This window comes from Canis lupus, chromosome 10, assembly GCF_003254725.2.
Source record: "Canis lupus dingo isolate Sandy chromosome 10, ASM325472v2, whole genome shotgun sequence".
NCBI classification, from domain to species: domain Eukaryota; kingdom Metazoa; phylum Chordata; class Mammalia; order Carnivora; family Canidae; genus Canis; species Canis lupus.
The window spans coordinates 27,486,259-27,507,020 of record NC_064252.1 but is presented as its reverse complement, the minus strand read 5'-3'; the positions used below and the strand labels follow the sequence as shown (position 1 = coordinate 27,507,020).

Genomic DNA, 20,762 nt, shown 5'->3' with positions numbered 1-20,762 from the left:
GGTGGCCATCTGGGGTGCTTTGGGCTCAGCAGGGGCACTGCCTGCCCAACGTTTCAGGCAGGAGGGCTCAGTGGGTTTAGGGAAAGTCGGTGTGGGGGGTCTGCAGGTCCTTAGGCCAAGGAGCGGGAAGAGGGCAGGAGCGGAGAAAGGATTCCAGGTGGGCACCGTGGTGAGGGTCGTCGGGTGGAAGAAGCCCCTCGCGGCCGGCGAGGTCGCAGTGGGTCACGGGGCTCCAGGGGCCGTCCCGGAGTTCTCGGGGGCTCCCGAGGAGGAGCGGCGACCCGGCTCGCCGAGCAAGGGGCTGCGCGGGGTCGGACCCGCGGGCGGGCGGGGGCGCGTCGGGGGGCGGAGCCGCGGCTGGGTGGGGCGCCAGGACCCCACTCCCCGCGGCGGCGGCGGCGGCGGCGGCGGCGGCGGGCGGGGACCCGGGCCAGCGGGGCGCCCGCGGCCGGCCCACAGCGAGGGGGCGGCGGCGGCGAGCGGGCGGCCGGGCCGGGCCACGCGGGCGGCGGCTGCTCGGGCAGGTCCGGGCAGGGCGGGGCGGGCGGCAGCGAGCGCAGCCGGGACCCCGAGCCCAGCCCGAGCCCAGCCCGAGCGCGGACCCCGCGGCCGCGGCCCCGCCTCCTCCCCGCCCTGCGCCCGCCGCCCGCGGGTCGGCGCCCGCAGCTCGGAGCGGCGCGGCAGTCGGCGCTGGAGCCGCCGCGGGAGCCGCCGCCGGAAGCCGGCCGGAGCCGGGCCGGGGGCTGAAGCCTGGTGCCGGCGGCGCCCGGAGGCGGGCCCGAGCCCCGCGCGGCTCATGGCGGGGCCGCGGGGCGCGCTGCTGGCCTGGTGCCGCCGCCAGTGCGAGGGCTACCGCGGCGTGGACGTCCGCGACCTGAGCAGCTCCTTCCGGGACGGCCTGGCCTTCTGCGCCATCCTGCACCGGCACCGGCCCGACCTGCTGTGAGTGCCCGGGATGCGGCGGGCGGGCGGGGGCGCGGGGCGCGGGGGCGCGGGCCCGAGCCGGGGACCCCCGCCCCCCTCAGTGACGCGGAGCCGGGCGGTGGCAGGCGCCGCCCCCCGGGGCCCGCGACGCAGACCCGGGCGCTGGGCCCCCAACGGCTCGCGGGTCCCGAGCGCTCGTCCCCGGGGCCCCTCCCCCACGAGGCCCCGCCCCCGCCCCGGGGCCCCGCGGCCCCGCGGCCCCGCAGCCTGCGCCTCCCCGCTGGCCCCCGCCCCGGCCGCGCCCACAGGGCACTGATTTCCGCCAAAGGGACACCTGGCCCTCCTTGGGGACCCTGCGCCGCTCCCCGCGCCGCTCCCCGCGCCGCAGTGAGGCCCGTCGGCCCGTGAGGGGCCCTGCTCCCTTGTCTCCTTCCCCCGTGCCATCTTGGCTCCAGGGAGGAGACCCTCGGTCAGTAGTGGTTGGATGATATACACACCCCGTCTCCCACCCCAGGTAGGACGCAGATCTGCCTCCCAGTGTGTGCCCACAGGCCTGCCGTCCTCACCGGGGCAGGGAGGCTGGGTGAAGACTCCTGAGGTCTGCCTGACACCAGCCACCGCCTGGGCTGCCCGGGGTGTGAGATGGCTCCTTCTTGCCCCCCCCCCCCCAGCTGCCCAGTGAGGTTCTCATGGAAAAACTTATTCAGACCCCCAGAGCCGTTGACTTGGGGCTTCTATCTCAGCTCTCTGTGTGTTGGGCCCTGGAACCTCTCCATGTATTCACTCATTCATCAAACGCTGAGTGAACATGAAGCTGAGGCACAGGGTTCCTGGCGCTTCCTGTCTCATCTGCAACTTGAGACCCAGAGACCTCTTCAGGGCCTCTCTTGCCAACAGTGCCCCCGACAGGGCTCCCCGGGCCTGGCAGGGTCTGCAGACTTGGGGTGTCCTGCTGCAGACCTGTGCTCCCTGGGAGGGCCCTGGTGGAGGCGAGAAGGGAGGAGAGGATGGCCTCAAGGATCCGCTGGTACAGATGCATTTGGTTTACTCTGTACCTGTGGTACAATGTCTGGGTGCCAGGTCGGGCCCTGTGTTGGGATGTGGAGGGGAGGATTTGGGGGGAAGTGGCTGCAGAAGCTAAGGAGTTGAGGTGGGCTGCTTCTGCCTCCTGTGGGGCATGTGACAGCCTGGGTGTCAACGGTGGGGTTGATGATAGGGTCTCTGTTACAGAATTGTTGTGAGGATTACAGGAGGTAACGAGCATTTAATTAACATTAGTTATTATATTACACTATGGGGTGTGATGAGTGTGTGTTACTCGTCGTTCTTTCAACAGTATTTATAGTTACTACTCTGTGCTGGGCCCTGCGTGGTAATGGAGATAGCAGGAGCCAGGTGCCTGCTGAGGGAAGGGCGTTCTGGCGGATGGAGGGGGCCACCAGAGCAGAGGCCCTGAGAGGGGAGTGCTGCTGGGGCCCTTAGCACATGGCAGGGAGGATCAGGAGATGCAGCTGGCCCGGAGCACCAGGGCTCCTTGCTGGCTAAGGAGGGTGGATGGAGCCACGTGGAGCTTCGTGGGTTTTAAGCAGGGGAGGGCAGCTCCCCTCCTGAGAAGAGATCCAGGATCATGTATAGACATTCATTTGTGGAGCAGGCCAGTGCCTTGGCTACTGGCCCATTATACAGAAGAAAAACTGAGGCCCAGCTGCCACAGGAGGCATAGGGAGGATCTTCATGAGAGTAAGGGTAGGGTAGGGGCTGAGAGCAAGAATCATCAGAAGACGTTCAAGCTCTTGGAGCTGTGGCCCTTCCTCTGCTAGGGTGTGGGATTTGCCATGCTGGGGGGCCTGGTTCATTGTTTGCCTCCCCTCACCAATCCAGACATCTTTAAGCTCCCTTGAGGACAGAGACCATGTGGGTTTCATTTTTGTGTACTTCATCTCCCTTGGAGCCAAATAGAACTTCCCGGGCTTTTGAAAACTCTCAGAAAATATCTGTGTTACCAAAGCCCAGATGTTGAATTGGGACAGAGATGGGGGTGGGGAAGAAGCTGGAGGAGAAACTAGTATCTCTGGGGCCTTTACAGTCTTCACACTGTTTGTTTATTCATTCAATAAACATTTCTTGAGCACTTACTAAATATCAGGCACTACAGAGGGTGTTGGGAGCACAGGGTGAACAAAAAGTGACCCCAGCCTTCTAGAAACACTGCTGGGGAGACTGAAATTAGCTGCCAAGACAAATTGCTTTGGTCTCATTTGGTCTCCGAACAAGCCTTTGTTGGGGCTGGGCTGGTGACCCCTCACCTGTTCACAGTGTCACAGATCAGGAGGCCAAGCTTTAGAGATATTAGATAACTTGCTTTTGGTCACACTCTTAGGCAGTGGCAAAGCAGAAGGGCTTAGGGACTCAGCTTTGGGGGGAAGGGCGGGAGAAAAGGAAGCAGCCTGGCCAGAGGTGGCAAATGGCTGAGGCTCATACTTAGTCAGCTCCCCTGACCTAGTCCATCCAGCCTTGGGGCACCTCCCTCTGGGGTTCTCAGGCTACCCTTTCCTGCCTCTCCCACTGGTCATCGTACCTGGACTCTGCCTGGAGAAGTTTGGGGCAGGAGAAGGGGGGCGTGCCCCTCACCAAGCCCAGACTCAACCAACCCTCCCCACCAACCTGGGAGGGGGTACTGGAGGTTCCCCCAACTTATAGATGAAGGTCAGTCAGGAAGACGGCCGACCTGCCCAAGGTCACACAGCCAGGCCTGGAAGAGCAGAGCCCGGGACCCTGACTTGGGAGGTGGTGCCGTCTGCTCCGGCCTCTGGGCCCACCATGTGGGCGAGGCAGGGCTGCAGTTTTCAGCCATAGAAGGGCAAGGCTCGGGGCCGGTGTACCCAGGAGGCTGCCGAGCCAGAAGGCTGAGTTTCAGCCACTCGAGCAGCCTGGAGCACTGATGGGGAGGAAGAGGATGGATAGAGCCGGCCAGCCAGCCAGCTGTCTCCCACCAGGGTCCCCAGGACAGGCCCTGCTGCCTCTCACCTGTCCCAGCTTACAAACTGGGAGGCCCTGTGCCGCTTCCCCAAGAGAGGGTGTCCCCAGGGGTGGCCCAGGGGCGGCCCCGGGCCGGGGGGCGAGAGAGACATTTAGTGTCAGTAGCTCTGGAGCACGTACGATTTCCAGTCTGATTCAAACCTGTTCTCTTCCTGGCCCCATTAAAAAACATTCGTCTCTGGGCTGGGTTGGGGATTCAGCAAGTAGGTATGGCTCCTCTGGGTTTGTGACATCCAGTGGAAGATCTGGAAATGTGGCCTCTCAGGGCCGGGTGGCTTTCCCTGTCTGGGTCTCAGTGTCCTCATCCGTAAAACGGGGTCAGTACCTGCCAGGAGAGTTGCTATGAAAGTAAGCTCCCCGTGTGACGCCAGCAATCCATGGCTGTCCCCGTCATTACAAACATGAGTCCTGGTCTTGTTTTTTCGTTGCCACTGACTCAGGCAGGGCTTTCTGGCACAAGGAGAGAAGAGATCTTAAACTTGAAAGCTTGGGCATGAGCCCCACCCCTTCAGAGTGATTTCCAGCCTCTGCTTGGATGCCTCAGGGGACCATGAGCTCATCCTCTGCCCCACCTGGCTGACCCGGCTCTGTTAGCACGTGCTTGTTGCCTCAGTTTCTTCCTTGACCCTCCACAGACCCTCTCCCCCAACCCTGCGGAGGCCCATGCTGGCTGGGATGAGGTCACCTCCAATCCTTCCGGATTCCACACCCCTGCCCCAGTCACCTCCTCAATGCTCCTCCTCCCCTTTACCTCTTGCAGAGATTTTGATTCGCTTTCCAAGGACAATGTCTTCGAGAATAATCGTTTGGTGAGTCCCTAAACAGATGGAGGCCTTAGAGGCTGTGAGCGTGTGGAGGGGATACGGGGCGGGCAGGGGTTCTGCAGGGCAGGAGCTGAGGCGAGGGGCTCCTAGACTGAGAAGCTGCTTTGCAGTGGGGGGCCTGGGCTGCGCCTCTCCCTACCCCCTTCTTCCTTCTGGCCCGCTTTTGCCTGGAGCACCAGCCTCGCCCTTCTCCTGCTCATCAGGTGGGCCCGGAGCTGAGTGGAGCCCATCGTCCTGGGCCCTTCATCCCACTGAGGGAAGCTGGGTCTAGGCTGAGGGGCACCCACTAACCCTGCCTCCTCCTCCTCTTCTTGTTGTGACTGCTTTTGCACCCACCCCTACACCTTCCCCACCCCTGCACCCACCCCCACCCATTCCCTACTCCTGCCTCTACCCCCCCACCATCCCCCACTCTGGCCCCCCTGCCCCCCTCACCCTACCCCCTGCACCTACCCTCACCCCAGGCCTTTGAAGTGGCCGAGAAGGAGCTGGGGATCCCTGCTCTCCTGGACCCCAATGACATGGTCTCCATGAGTGTCCCCGACTGCCTCAGCATCATGACCTACGTGTCGCAGTATTACAACCACTTCGCCAGCCCTGGCCAAGGTGAGAGGGGGCCAGCCCTTCAGGAGGCTGGCCCTGGGGGTGGGGCGGGGCCTGTTTTCTGAACTCCCCATCCCGGGGGAAGCAGGGCATCATTTATTTGAGGGACCATTCCTTCCATGGCTGAAAGAGGTGTTGAGTAAGACAGCACTGTGCTGGGCCCACAGTCTCAGGGCGACAAACCCTAGACCAATCACCGAACAAAATAAAGGTAGAGAGACAAAGCAGGGCGAGTTCATTGGCTGGCTGTGAGTTCACCCCCCTCCCTCACTTCCTGTTTGCAGACACTTCCCTGGGGCTTTCCCTCCAGAGCGAGCAAGTGGCCCTGTGCCTCTGTGCAGCTCTGGCTCAGCTCCTCCCCAGGAATGACCTTCAGGGTCTGAGAACGAGAGGCTGGGGACCTGGGGTGGGGGTTGAGGGTGCTTTCCTGACACTGAGTCAGGTCACCAGGTGGCTCCCGAGCCTCCTGCCTGGGGCATCCTGCAGAAACCTCTCTTGGGGACAGCTGGGCCTCCCCTCCTGCAGAGAAGAAATGGGCCCAGAGGGGGAACCAAAGAGGTCAAGATCACACAACAGGAGAGCTGGATGGCTGGATAAGAATTCAGGTGTTCTGACACCTGTGCTGGGACCCTGGCACCCCTCCCCCCCATCCCTGTCCCTGGTCCCTGTTCCCGTCCCATTTTGGTCCCGCCTCTTGCCTTGGCTCTCCCTGTGGACAATCTCAACTTGTCTCTTTAAGAAAAAGTGTTCTAGGAAGTCAGGGGTAAAAAATTTAGAACAGGGATGCCTGGGTGGCTCAGAGGTTGAGCGTCTGCCTTCGGCTCAGTGCATGATCTTGGAGTACTAGGATCGAGTCCCAGATCAGGCTCCCTGCATGGAGCCTGCTTCTCCCTTTGCCTGTGTCTCTGTTTCTCTCTCTCCATGTCTCTCATGAATAAATACATAAAATCCTTAAAAAAAAAAAAAAAAAAAATTTAGAACAAAGCAAAGAGCATAAAAATTATTTTTATTTTTTAGTTGTTTATTAGCAAGAGAACCTATTCCGTAACCCAGTGTTCATATTCCATAGCTCAGGAACACAGGACAGTCAGTGATAAACTTCAATGGAACACAACCCAAAGAAATTCTTCAAAAATGACAAAGAAATTAAGACATTTCTAGATAAAAGCTAAAGATCAGGAGTTCCTCACCACTAGACTTACAATGGGAGTTCTTCAGTCTTTATATTCCAAATTCACTTTGCACTCTGAAAGATAGCCTTCTTCATCTCCTCAAAATCTTTCATGGAATCATAATTTCTGTAGAAATCTGCATATGCCTTCTTTCTTGGTTCAGCCACAGCAAACTTATAGAAAGCTGCAACCCCCAGCTTCACTGGATACAGTGAAGGCTCCAACAATATGAAATCGCAGACGGCCAGAAGGCCTTGCATCTGAAGTTTCATCAAAGCACTTGAAATCATGGTAGTTATTCTCCTCAAACCCAGTGTCCTTCCTAACAGAAATGGATGTCTACAAAGAGCATAAAAATTAAAATAATCTGCACCTCCCCCCCAGTGATAGAGCTCAATATTATAATTGAACAAATAACATTATGGTTGTTTTAGTAGGTATCAAAATGAAAGTATTTCCCGATCACTGAGTCTTTGGTGAGAGGCAGTAGGGTGGAAATTAAGAGAAAGTTTAGAACTTTCTCTTTGCCATTGGATATCTGGATGGCAGGTGCCTGGGTGCCTCAGTGGTTGAGCTTTGGCTCAGGGCGTGATCCTGGGGTCCTGGGATCGAGTCCCACATCTGGGTCCCCACAGGGAGCCTGCTTCTCCCTCTGCCTGTATCTCTGCCTCTCTGTGTGTGTCTCATGAATAAATAAACCCTTAAAAAAAAAGAATATCTGAATGACAATGGGCCACCATTGTCACCTGTCTGCCTCAGTTTTTCCTTTGCAATGCAAATAAGAATAGTGCCCATCTCTTAGGGTTGATGTGAGAAGTGAGGAAATGTGAACCTGTGTCTGGCCCTATTTAGGACTCAAAGTTAATATGATTATGACTTCTTTATTTCATTGGTTAGAGTTTAGCTTGCTTACCTAGGTCTCCAAACGCTAATCTCTTTCTTTTAGGCTCTTTTCTGGGGGGCCACCCTTCTGGGACCTGTGAGGTGGGAGGGGTGGGGAAGGGCTCTCTATTCTGTTGGCAGTGCCTGCTCTGTTTCTGGGTCCTTACTGTGCACCCCGGGGTGAGGGCAGACCTGGTGGGCCCAGCTCCCTTCGCTGTGCCTGGGAGGGGGCATCCCCTGGGCTTGTGGGGGTTCTTACTAGTAAAGATACAGTTTGTGCTTTTCATACAACTTGGCCTCTGAATGTGAATGTTTTTATCCTACCTGCTGCTCAACCAAAGGAAATGACAGCAATGTGTTCCCACTCTGGAGGCAGAGCTGGCTGTTAGACTCCCCAGATGGTCCTGTACTGTACTTTCTGGGCGAGTAGAAGGATTGCAAGGGTGATTTTGACTTTCACTGGCCTGGGTGGCTCTGGAACCTAGCCCTGGCTAAGACACAGCACTGTGCTGAGTGTTCTACGTGCCAGTGACCCTGGGCACGTCAGCTGGCCCTGGCCCTCCAGGAGCCACACTGTGCTCTGGAACCAGAGCATGAGTGAAGGAAGCCCAGCGGCTGTGTGAAATCGACAACCACAGGTGACAGGGGTGAGTGTCCTCTGGATAAAGTCCAGCTGCTTTTTCTTTTTAAAGCAGGCTCCATGCCCAGCGTGGAGCCCAATGTGGGGCCTGAACTCATGACCCTGAGATCGATACCTGAGCTGAAATGAGGAGTAGGACACTCAACCGACCGAGCCACCCAGGAGCCCCAGTCCAGCTTCTTAGGGGGGTCCTTGAGGGTCTCTCCCCACTTAGCTTGAGCCGCTCATTGCCCCAGTAGTAGTCTGATTTTTTTTGTGTTTCGAATACATGACATTCCTTTTGTGCTCAGCCTTGCCTTCTGGTGACCCTCCAGCCCCAAATTCCATTTTCTGTTCCACCTCCAACATTCTTTCCGACCCATCCCCTAATCTGCACATTTTGCCTCCTCTGAGCAGCCTGCCCTGATTTACCCCAGGTGCTCTTGTGACCCCCTGCCCTCTGGTGAACACATAAGACTCTGGTCATAATATTTGGATTACTCCTCCCTCTTCCCCTGCAGACCATCTGCGTCTAGATGTAGCCGCAGCACCTGGTGCTTACTCATTGATTTAACAAATATTTATTGAGCCCTTACTGTGTGCCAGGAACTGTGCTAGGTGCTGGGGAGAGAGCTGAGAATGGGAGGGAAAGAGAGAATGCACAAATGAAGAGGTAGTATAATTTCAAGGGAGTCCAATGAAGGGGGCAAAACAAGATAATGGGATCAAAAGCCATGGGAGGATGAAGTGGCTATGCTAGATGAGTAGTGACGGAGGACCTTTCTGAGGAGGTGACATTTGAGCAAAACCTTGAACAAGGACGAGAAGGAGACTGTTAGAAGATCTGGGAAGGAATGTTCCAGGCCAGGGGCAGCAGGGGGGTCCTGTGTGCTTCAGGAGACTGAGCAGGAAGGAGGGAATGAGGACAGAGGGATGTTGAGAGTGGTATTCGATTAGGCTGCAGGCTTCCAAAATTTCTGCCTATGACTCATCGTGCACATTCCCATTACAGTCCCAGTTCATGCACACATGTGTTAACTGAAACAAGTTTCAGGAAACGATTCTTCCCCTTACAACATGTGATACATGCAGAGGTGCCCAGCTGGCTCAGTAGGTAGAGCATGAAGCTCTTGGTGTCCTGAGTTCAAGCCCCATGTTGGGTGTAGTGCTTACTTAAAAAAAACCAAACCAAACCAAACAAAACCTGGGGACACCTGGGTGGCTCAGTGGTTGAGTGTCTGCCTTTGGCCAGGTTGTGATCCTGGGTCCTGGGGATCGAGTCCTGCATTGGGCTCCCCACCTGTTTCTCCCTCTGCCTATGTCTCTGCCTCTCTCTCTGTATCTCTCATGAATAAATAAATAAAATCTTAAAAAAAAAGATCAACACAACAACATGTGATGCATGAAGATATTTTCTCTTTCACTTTTTAAGTGTGTTGGTTGTAACCACTAAATTTATTTCAGGGTCTGTTAATGGATTGTGATCTAGTTTGATAAGTGATATTTTAGACAACAATAAGGAAATTGGATTTTATTCTTAAAATTACCAAACAGTAAAATTGATGTTTTTGGGCACGTGGTTTTCTGAATTTTATTTTTTTTATTTTTATTTTTTTTAAATTTTTATTTATTTATTTTATTCATGAGAGGCAGAGACACAGGCAGAGGGAGAAGCAGACTCCCTGCGGGGAGCCCATGCAGGATTCCATTTTGGGACCCTGAGATCAGGCCCTGAGCTGAAGGCGGATGCTCAACCACTGAGCCACCCAGGCATTCCTTAATTTTCTCATTTTAATCACTGGGTACCGAGTAGGTGGTCAGTGAATATTTGCTGAAGTAATAAAAGAGTGGAGTCTCAGAGGGGGCTGGTGGGCTGGGGTGGGTAGGTTCTTCTCTGAGGGAGTACAGCCACACCAGCCCATTTTCCTGAGTCTTCCAGCTGGCACCACATGATTCCTCTCTTTTCCTTCCCTCCCATCCCCTTACCCTGGTGGGAAGGAAGATCCTGGTCCCGTCTCATGCTGGGCACTGCTAATTCGGTGATTGTTGTGTGGCCTTAGCGTTTACACTGCCCCTGTGTGGTTGGAATCACTGTCCTACTCAGGGAGGCTAAGCAACTTGACCTTGGCACTTGGCTTGGAAGAGAAGGGGTCTCCTGACCTGTGTGAAGTGGGAGCCTGCCCTGTTCCACCTGTGTTGGGTGACCTGCCCAAAGGTGATAGCTGTGCAGCTCCAGTTGTAGGTCGGAGGCCTCTTGGGCTCCAGGGTCTCCACCTTCCTCAGGGTCTCTTCCCTGTCTCTTGGCAGCTGGTGTCTCATCACCTAGAAAGGCCCAGGCACCCTCCTCCCCTCCATCCGAAGCATCTACTCCAGCAGAACCAGGAGACAGGGCTCAGGTAGGCAGATGCCTGGGGTGAGTGGGCTGAGTGGGGACTGTTGCCATGTTCATTCTTGGTCCTTTATCCATTGGCCTTGGAAGTAGAGCCACTGAGACTAGGGTGGTGGAGGTGGCAATGGGCCAGATTCCAGTCCATTCTTTCTCCAGGGCTTGGGGTAGGATCAGGAGATACCAGGCCTGGGAAGGGGGAAGTCAGCAAGTCTGTAACACTGACTCTGCCATTCTGGCACTGGCAGGATTTAACATGTAATGTAGCAAATACTCACCTTGATTCCTGTTGACCCAGAGCTGTTTTCTAGCATGATTCCATTTTGTTCTCTCACCAACCCTGGGAGGTCAGTAGTTTGTGCTGATACACAGATGAGAACATGGAAGCTCAGAGAGGTTTGGTCATTTGTCTGAGGTCAGGCCCCCCCCAGGCTCTGAGATGCTCAGTGGAGTGACACCAGCCCTTCACACCTGGATAGCACTTCATGGTGCGCAGAGGGCTGTTCCCACATGCTCCCCACATGTCCTGGCCAGATGAGCTCCTGAGGGATGGGGAGCCTGGCTCAGTGTGGGTGCCCAGGGAAGTGGGGGCTGAGACAGGCAGGAGGTAGAGGATTCCACTGGTAGGTGAGCCCAAGGCCCAGAAATGTGAGCAGCTTGCTAGGGGTCAGTGTTTGCAAGTGGAGAAACTGGGATTCAAATCTGCTGCAACTTGAGGAGGGGAGGCAGAGGAGGCCAGTGAGGTGGGCTAAGACAATGGTCACCTGCCCCGGGGCCAGCCTGCTGGGATGGGAGTGAGTCAAGGGTAGCCGAGGGGAGGGGGTTATACAGCCAGGAGCCGTCTTCCTGGCAGCAAGGGCCCCAGAAACTGGAAGTCAGGACTTTTGTTTCAATTCTGACTCAGTGACCTTGAGCAAGTCTCCCCGCCACCCCCTGCCGCTCTGGGCTTCAGTTTCCTCATCTACAGAAGGGCTACAGTCTCTCTTCCTCTGCTCCTCTGGGGCTTCGGTGAAGTACATTACCATCGGGAAGCTCGTGTGCACTTGAGGGCAGCGGCTATCTGTGGGGAAGGGGGCTGTTCTAGAACAGGGTGGCTGGCCACTGCAGCCCCACGCCCTTCCGCCCACCTTGTTCTCTGCAGGGCGAGGAGCTGTCCTCGGGCAGCTTGTTGGAACAGGGCACCCAGCGGACCCCCAGCAGCACGTGCGCAGCCTGCCAGCAGCATGTGCACCTGGTCCAGCGTTACTTGGCCGAGGGCAAGCTGTACCACCGGCACTGCTTCCGGTGAGTAGCCAGAGGGGCGGGGGGGGGGGGGGCGGGAGGGAGTGGTGGTGAGCCCCTCCAGCACCCCGTTTCCAAGGAAGGGAGCTTCTATGGATTCAGTATCACAGGCACACCTCGGGGCCCTGCATGCAGAGCATCTTGCTTATCCCCATTTTTCCGATGAGCAAACTGAAGCTTAGTAAGGGGAAAAGCCTCGGAGCTCAGGGGTTTGACCTCCCCCTCCAGAGCTCCCTGAGGCTAACTACCTGATGACTATGAAGGGACTGCTATAGAAGTCCTTGAGAAAAAGGAAGGATTTAAAAAAAAATTACAATAACAACTCACTTTCAGTGTGTAGCTCCCAGTGGAAGCTAAGTTTAAAGAAAATGGAATCAGAGCCAAGGAAAAGACAAAAAACTTAGAAAATGTATGAAAACATTTTATATGTTGCAAAAAAAGCAATAAGAAAATAGGGGAAGCCAGAGACTAAGTCCCAACACGCATTCAAATGTGGGTTAGTTGTGTGTCTGTATTTGAGTGTGTGTCTGTGTATATCTGTGGGTGTATGTGTGTCTATGGGTGTGGGTTAGTGTATGTCTGTGTTTCTGTGGGTGTGGGTTAGCATGTGTCTGTGTGTGTGGGGTGTGTCTGTGTCTGTGGGTGTGAGTGTGAGTGTGAGTGTGTGGTGGCCAGGCCTGGAATCCCAGGGGCCTGACTGCAGAACTCAGGTGTCATGAGGGAAAAGTTTCAAGCAGGGGCAACATTATACTAACACATTCACATCTGGCCAGGAGAACAGCATTTTAAAGACTTTTTCCAATGATCCCCCTCCCCCCCACCAGTAAAAAATACATTTGACCCTGCGACCAGTTGTGAATACATGCCTGAATAAAACCCCATGTAAACAGATGTACAACTGGGCCACCTGGGTGGCTCACTGGTTGAGCATCTGCCTTTGGCTCAGGTCATGATCCTGGGGTCCTGGGATAGAGTCTTGCATTGGGCTCCCCACAGCGAGCCTGCTTCTCCCTCTGCCTGTGTCTCTGCCTCTCTCTTTCTCTCTGTCTCTCATAAATAAATAAAAAATCTTAAAAAAAAAAAAAACGAACAAACAGATGCACAACTGGAATTATAGTTTCCTAAAACTATATTCTTGTGTGATACATTCCGATATGTTGTATTTTATTCTGTTTCATAAAAAATATAACCCAAAAGCCTGGCTTGGTTGAAACCTACTCAGTTGATTTCCTGAGCCACTCATGACCTACCTGGGCTGGTACCTCTGTGTGGGGGCAAACCTTTGCTTCCTCTTGCAGCACAAACTTAAGGCATGTTTCACAATTTATGTTGCTTGATTTCATGTGATTTTATTGTTCTGTGCTTTTTTTTTTAAAGATTTTATTTATTCATAGAGACACAGAGACAGAGAGAGAGAGAGAGACACAGGCAGAGACACAGGCAGAGGGAGAAGCGGGCTCCACGCAGGGAGCCCGATGTGGGACTCGATCCCGGGTCTCCAGGATCACGCCCCAGGCTGCAGGTGGCACTAAACCGCTGCGCCACTGGGGCTGCCCTGTTCTGTGCTTCTGACAGTTACTATTTTCCTTCTCTGGGAAGTCTAGGGCACAGGGTCCAGGCTGGTCAATGGGAGGAGAGAGGGGGAGCCGGTGTCCTGGGCTGGGTGCTGGGCTGAGTTGAAGCCCCCACCCCACCTTCTCCCTGACAGGTGTCGGCAGTGCTCTAGCACCCTGCTCCCTGGAGCTTACAGAAGTGGGCCTGAAGAAGGCACCTTCGTGTGTGCGGAGCACTGTGCCAGGCTGGGCCCGGGTGGGCGGTCAGGGACCAGGCCCGGGCCCCCTCTGCAGCCAAAGCAGCAGCAACTTGGAGAAGAAGTCAAGGATGTTGACGGAGGTGGCCCTGGCCGTACTGCACCCGCAGGGGCTGAGGCAGAGGGGTCCCAGGCCAGCCCTGAGGCCCGGCCCCAGATCACCACCAAGCCCCGGCTTCCAAACAAACCACAGGAGCTGGGTGGCTCCCCGGCCGGCCGCCCCACACCTGCCCCAAGGAGGGCCCCTGAGAGCCCAGCCCCGACACCTCCCACGCCCCGGCCCCGGTCCAGTCTGCAGCACGAGAACTTGGCAGAGCAGGGTGGCAGCAGTGGCCTAGTAAATGGTGAGCAAGGGCCCAGTGCAGCTGGGCACTGGCTGGGGTGTGTCTGGTGTTTACATGTGCATGTGCACTGTGAGTATCCGGGGGTTCATGTTCTGTGCCTTGTTTGGTTCCACACGCATGGAGGCCTGAGCTGGGCCCCGGAGACAGATCTGTTCAGACCTATTTGTGCCTTCGAGCTACTCTGTCAGTCTCATGGCAGTGTTGGGGGGGGGCAATGGAGACAAGCACAGACATAGGGGCTTCCACAGAATGTGGAAATCTGTTAAGTCAGGGATAGCAGAGGTTATTGTGGGTTTTGTGGAGGACACTTGGGGGTCAGGGGAGGCTTCAAGGAGTAGTGACACTGGGGCTGAGTTGAGGTAGTGTTTCCATGTTGGGGAAGTGTCCAAGGGACACTTGGGTTCCCCCTTTGGGGCTGAAATGCAGATGGAGTTTCCAGGTTTCCTGGCCTGGCCCCTATGACCATTCTTCACCTGTCACCTTTGGTGCTTATCTCCCGGAGTGCTGGGAGGTGCCAGGTTGTAGGTAGGGTTGCCATGCCCACCTGGAGTCCTGGATCTGCCAGGTAGAAAGGGAGGGCATACTTCCTTAGCTCCTCAGCACCTGGCTCTGCTGCCCAGCCGACGCCCATGAAGAAGGCTGGTCTCACTCTCCTTTCTCATCTAGGAAGGCTGCATGAACCCCCTGTCCCCAAGCCGAGAGGGACACCCAAGCTGTCAGAAAGGTATGCTGGCTCAGGGAGGCTTTCCCACGTTGGAGGCCCTGGTGCTGGGAATGAGGGTCCTCTTGGGGTCTGGGAGGCAAGGCTTCCTGTGGGCAGTTGACTCACCAGCAGACCCTCCCAAAGACACGCAAAGCTTATTTTGGGTGGGTGACACTGAAGGTGAGCGCTGTGCCCTCATCTCCTTCCCGAGGCTCCCCTGAGGTCCCCACTCCCGTGGGTGGTGGTCCTGGTAGAGACAGTGACTCTGGAGCCCCTTGACTTCTCCATGCCTCTGCTGCTCTGTGACGGGGGAGACCCAGGCCTCACTCACAGAGCTGTTGTGAGAATTGGCAGCTGAGTCTAGAAAGACCGAGAAAAGCTTAGCTGTGTACCCGTCTCGGGCCTGCCGCCCTGGGACTCTGTGTCCTGCATGAGGACATCTATTTCTAGCTCTTCTTTGGAGCTGTGCTCCCCCTGTGTGGTCTGTGAGGGGGAGAGTGGGCCCCAGCTGCAGTAGTAGTTAACACTCAATGAGTATTTGCTGTATGGAAGGTGCTCTGCTCACTGGTTCCTTAGAATGCCCTCGTGAAGTGCAGATTGTTGTCCCTGGTCATAGGTGGGTGACTGGGCTCTCAAGAGGGGCTGGGTGACTTTCTTGGCCTCACACAGAGCCCCTGTGCATCTTCTGCCGGGCTGGGCTCATAGAGGCTGTGTGATGTGGAGGTTCACTGTCCCTGGCCCTGAGGGGCCCAGCCAGGGGTGTGACTACAACAGTCTATTTCAGCCTTCGGCCCGGGCTGACCCCGCTGGGCTGGGGAGGATGGGTGCAGTTTCTCATCCATTCCCTTTGAAATGGACTTAAAACTGCCCAGAGGGAGGACGATGCTGCCCCCCTCGCCCCCAGTGGTTTCTGCCTCTTCCCACCTCCCTCCAGGACGCCAGCCCCCAGGAAAGATCCCCCATGGATCACACTGGTGCAGGCAGAGCCAAAGAAGAAGCCAGCCCCCCTTCCCCCGAGCAGCAGCCCCGGACCTCCGAGCCGGGACAGCAGGCGGGTGGAGAATGGAGGCACGGAGGAGGTGGGCCAGCAGAGCCAGGGGCCAGCTGGCCTGGAGCCCAAGCCCTACAACCCCTTTGAGGAGGAGGAGGAAGAGGAGCCCCCAGCTGCACCCAGCCTGGCCACTGGCCCTGCCCTGGTCCCCTCGGTGGAATCCACACCCAAGTCCCTGCACCCCTGGTATGGGATCACCCCCACCAGCAGCCCCAAGACGAAGAAGCGTCCTGCCCCCCGAGCTCCCAGTGCGTCCCCACTGGGTGAGTGCCGTCTCTGGGAGCTCTCCTGACAGAATTCTGGGCTCGGGTGCTGGGGTTGATGCAGGGCTGGGGAAGGGAGTGTGGTGCAGTGGGATCCCTGCCAGGCTAGGGGCCACGCGTGTCCTCTCATCTAATTGCAGAGTATATCGGTGGGGTGGGCATCACCTCACAGATGTGAGGAAACAAGCACAGAGAGGGTACGTGATTTGACCAAGGCCTCATAGCGCTTAAGCAGTAGAGGCAGGATTTGATAGACAGGAGGCTGGAGGCTGGAGGCCGGAGGCTCCATACTCTATACTCCTAACTCGTGGTAACCCACCTCATGGTAAGGTGATGTGAGGATTAAATGTGTGCCCCACGGAGGGGCACCCCCAGCTCATGGAGAGCATGTGGCCAGGGTTAGCTTGAGTCCTGCCCGTCTCGTTACTCCCCTCCCATCGCCGGGCACCTTGGGCTCTGACCTGGCTGCGTGTGACCTTGAGCAGCTCCTTCACTGCATCTGTGTTCAGTGTCCCCATCTGGAAGATGGCAGTGACAGGCCAGTCTCTGGGCGCTGGGCCTTCCTCTGCCCGCCACACCCTCTCATCCAGGCTCATTGTAGTTGCTGTTGTCTATCTGTCTTTGTTTTTTTTATTTGTATTTATTTATTCATGAGAGACAGAGAGGCAGAGACATAGGCAGAAGGAGAAGCAGGCTCCATGCAGGGGGCCCGATATGGGACTCATTCCCAGGACCCCGGGATCGTGACCTGAGCCAAAGGCAGACACTCAACCACTGAGCCACTCAGACGTCCCTGTTTTTCTTTTTTAAGATTATTTTACCTATTTGAGAGAGTGAGACAGAGAGAGACAGAAAGTGAGGTGAGAGGAGGAGTGGAGAGAGCAGGAGAGAGAATCTCAAGCTGACTCATGACCCCTGAGATCATGACCTGAGCTGAAATCAAAGGTCAGATGCTCAACTGACTGATCCCCTCATTGTAGTTTTTGTCTGTCACCATCTCGTGGGTTTCTCAGGCCTCAGGCGTGGTCACCTTTCATCGCGACTGGGGAACGGCCCCCTCCAAGACCTCAGCAGGAGCCCCTCGGATAGGGAGGCTGAGGGCACATGAGCGATGCCTGGGGGCAGGTGCTCAGGTGGCCTGGGCTTCCCACTCCGGCCCCTGCCAGGACCCTGGGAGCCTCTAGCTCCAGGTGGTGGGCAGCTGGGGGACACTGAGTACCGGGTCACACGCAGCTGTGTCAGCCCCAGCCCTTCCCTGGCAAGTGCCTTCCCTCGGAATCCGCTGCCTCATCTGGAAAACACAGCTGGTGACACTGCCTCATCTGGAAAACACAGCTGGCATAGTATCCAGCACCCACACGAGGACTGAAGCGGCCCAGGGCCGGCCACTGCGAGGGCTGCCGGGGAGAGAGGCCGGCCTTGACTCTGTCGGCCCTTCCCTCCCTTTCCCTCCCCTGGCGGACTCGCCTCCCCCCTGGGCCTCGCTTGGGGTCAGAGCAGACATGGGAGGGGAGGTGGAGGCAACGGCCACTGTGGGAGGAAGTGAGAGGCAGAGGGCCCCGGACTACAGATGTGCCCTGCGGGGGATGTGCCAACCCGTGTGGGATGAGGGCAGAGATTGGTCTGCTGCTGGCCTTGGTCCTGCCGGGCTTTTGCTGGCCTCTGGGCCCTGGCCTTGTGCTGACGTAGAAGCACGCGGGGTTCCAGGGCCACCCGCTGCCCTGTGGTGAGTGAAGGGTGTTAGGTGAGGCTGTGCCTCCTCGCGTGGTGCTCACGTGCTTGTTCATTTGCACAGCTCTGCATGCCTCACGCCTGTCACACTCGGAGCCACCCTCCGCAACCCCGTCGCCGGCCCTCAGTGTGGAGAGCCTGTCGTCCGAGAGCTCCAGCCAGACCCCCTCCGGGGAGCTTCTGGAACCCCCGGCGGTGCCCAAGAGCTCCTCGGAGCCCACGGTCCACGCCCCCGGCACTCCTGGGACCTCTGCCAGCCTCTCCGCCAACTCCTCCCTGTCCTCGTCTGGGGAGCTGGTGCAGCCCGGCACAGACCAGATACCTCAGGCCGGCCCCGGCCTCGCCCCGGGTTCAAGGGGCAGCCCCGGCCCCCAGCCCCCCAAGCCCTGTGGCGGCGCTGCCCCCACCCCTCTCTTACTGGTTGGAGACAAGAGCCCCGCGCCTTCCCCTGGAACCTCGTCCCCGCAGCTCCAAGTGAAGGTGAGTCCTCCCGCTTGCTAGGAGCTGCTGTCCTGTCTAGTGGGAAGGGCGGGTTCTGGTCTCTGGACAGGGACGTGCAGGTGGGCTGGCCTCTGACTTCTTTACTGATGTGGCTGTGTCTGTCTGCCTGTGCACGACTCCATCCATGGTGGCACAGGTTCATCTGTCCATCCTCCCATCCATTTATTCGCCTTCGTATAGTGATGCGTCTGGGCACCTGTCTTCTTGCCTCGCCCATGTACCTGCCCACCCGGGACCCACTCCCCCAGCCACCATCCATCTCCACATCCTTCTCTCCACCTTCTTGTTCATGAGGCCGTGTTTATGCCAGGGGCCTCCTCCCAGGCCCGCCTTGCACTCTGTCTCCTCTTGGCGGCAGAGGAGACATGGGGCACCCATCTCAGGGAGCTCGTTCTCCAGGTGACCTTTGTGACTATTTGTGTAACTGTTTCTCAGTCCCATGCTGGGAATTGGGGGTTGGCAGGGGTCAGCACGTTCCTCCGGGCATCTGGTTCCTGAGGGCGCCTCTCTTGTAGCCACAGTCCTTTTGGGGCACCAGGTTCTGATTGTTCGCCTCTGCGCACACTCCGCAGTTGTCTGAGGGCCCAAGGTTCACGCAATTCCAGGTGGAGGGTGGCAGGATGGCTCAGGTGGGGAGGCTGTGGTCATGGCCTGATGGACCTGAAGAGGATAAGTCTGGGGAGAGGGCTGAGCTATTGGCCCAGCTCCTACCTGTGTACCTTTCAGACGCTTCATCTGCCCTGGCCTGGGCAGCAGCCTCCTGTCCAGCTCTACTACCTGCCGGCTGTGTGACCTTGCAAAGGCCTTGCCCCTTCTGTAGGCCTTAGACTGCCCTGAGGAGGCTCAGGGTTCCCTGGTGGTGGCAGGTGGGGTTTTTTTTTTTTTTTTTTTAAGATTTATTTACTTATTCACAAGAGACACAGAGACAGGCAGAGACACAGGCAGAGGAAGAAGCAGGCTCCATGCAGGGAGCCCGATACAGGACTCGATCCCAGGATCCCAGGATTACACCCTGAACTGAGGCCAGACACTCAACTGCTGAGCCAGTCAGGCATCCCTGACGTCAATTTTGGACACTCCCCTCCCCCCACAACCCACCCCTGCCTTCAGGCAGCTCCATTTAAACATCTTCGTGTGTGATGGTTTGGCTTGGCTGAGCCTGTGCCGAAAGGCTGGGAACTCTTGTGAGACTTGGGGGCCTTGGGCTGTTTGACCCAGCTGGGCCCCCTGGGGTGCTGCTCTGTGAGAATCAAATGCTGTCACCCTGCCATGCCTGGACTCAAGCCCTGGTACTTTTCCTGCTTCAGAAATCCCAGGGCGACTCCCCCCGTGAAAGAATCTCTCCACAGCCTGGTGTGGGCGGGGTGAGCAGGCTCCTTCCAGTCTCCCTTGGCTGCGGGGAGAAAGTTGGGTAAACGTTCCTGGGAGCACTACAGGCCTCAAGTGAGAGCTTTTCATGGGCCCATCATGATGCCTCTGTGTCCAAAGCGCTAGGGAGAACAGTTGAAGACACTGGCATTGCCTACGTGGCAGGCGAGGCCCTGTCCCAGTGCTGGGCCTTCTGGCTGTGCTGGCCTCAGGGGGGCAGGGGTCTCTGCAGAGGGTCAGACAGACCCAGGGCTGTGGGTACATGCAGGGGCGTGCAGCAGGGGTAGGACTCCTGGACTGGGAGGTAGGAAGCTACTCTTTTCCTCCTTCCAGATGGAAGGTAGGATCCCTGCTTGCACATGTCCTGGCTGGGTGACGCTGGGCAAGGAGTTTCATTTCCCTCTCTGGGCCCGAGTCCCTGCTAGAAAGGCACGGTTGTGAGACCTGAGTGAACAAGCGAAGCCATCTGGCCCTCAACTCCACGTCCTGACTTCCTGACTGTTGCCCCCGGTGCTAGATGGCTGCCCTGGCCCTAGCTTGGGCCCTTGGGAAGTGCATGACCTGAGCCAGTTAAGCTCCCTGCACTTGAGTGTACTCAGCGATAAAATGAGCATTACAATACCTGTTTTGCAGAGAGGCAGAGAGAACAAGAGTATAAAGGTATCCAGTGCAGCAACCGTATGTGGGAAGTGCTTGCAAATGGAAGTGTTTGTTGAATGCCCCAGTGGGACTGGGCCTCTCTCTCTGCCTGGGCCACTTCCTCCTGGCCTCCAGGCCTCAGTCAGGCTGCCAGGGCGGGTCTTACTGCCCCCTTCCCCCGACTTACCCTCTGCCATTCTCCCTGCCTTTAGTCTTCCTGCAAGGAGAATCCTTTTAACCGGAAGGCATCACCCACAGCATCCCCGACCACAAAGAAGGCCACCAAGGGATCCAAGCCAGCCAGGCCACCCGCCCCAGGACACGGCTTCCCGCTCATCAAGCGCAAGGTACTGGTAGGCAGCTCCCGGCCACTCGGGCCCCCTCCCTTGGCCGCCTCAGGCATCCCATCCCATGGGACTCAGGCATCCCGTGGGACTCTTGAGAAGATCGGCTGTCTGGGCAGCTGCCTTCGGGGATGTGGAGAGGGGCATTTGGGTGGCCCAACTGGAAGGTTTAACTTGCAGCCAGGGAGATTTTAAGCAGACCAGCTGTTCCCAAGCAGGCACAAAGGGTGGTGCATTTAACTTGTTACTAATAATAGTTCAAGGATCAAAGCACTCAC

General features: G+C 57.0%; 1 protein-coding gene across 4 annotated transcripts in view; it reads left to right on the top strand.

Annotated features, from left to right (window-relative positions):
• The first annotated feature begins 680 nt into the window (after positions 1 to 680).
• MICALL1 (MICAL like 1) overlaps positions 681 to 20,762 on the top strand; it is a 27,303-nt gene continuing 7,221 nt past the window's right edge. For 2 of the 4 annotated variants that reach the window (XM_025460370.3, XM_025460359.3), the window contains exons 1-10: positions 684 to 942; positions 4,724 to 4,772; positions 5,252 to 5,393; positions 10,371 to 10,459; positions 11,591 to 11,733; positions 13,439 to 13,884; positions 14,551 to 14,608; positions 15,522 to 15,901; positions 17,697 to 18,112; positions 20,353 to 20,487. In XM_025460370.3, coding sequence (XP_025316155.1) covers positions 797 to 942; positions 4,724 to 4,772; positions 5,252 to 5,393; positions 10,371 to 10,459; positions 11,591 to 11,733; positions 13,439 to 13,884; positions 14,551 to 14,608; positions 15,522 to 15,901; positions 17,697 to 18,112; positions 20,353 to 20,487 — 2,004 coding nt within the window. In that variant the 5' untranslated portion in view covers positions 684 to 796. Of the gene's footprint in view, positions 943 to 1,255; positions 1,439 to 4,723; positions 4,773 to 5,251; positions 5,394 to 10,370; positions 10,460 to 11,590; positions 11,734 to 13,438; positions 13,885 to 14,550; positions 14,609 to 15,521; positions 15,902 to 17,696; positions 18,113 to 20,352; positions 20,488 to 20,762 lie in introns of those variants that run through there. The other 2 variants (XR_004803325.2, XM_025460372.3) reach the window with 2 other exon arrangements.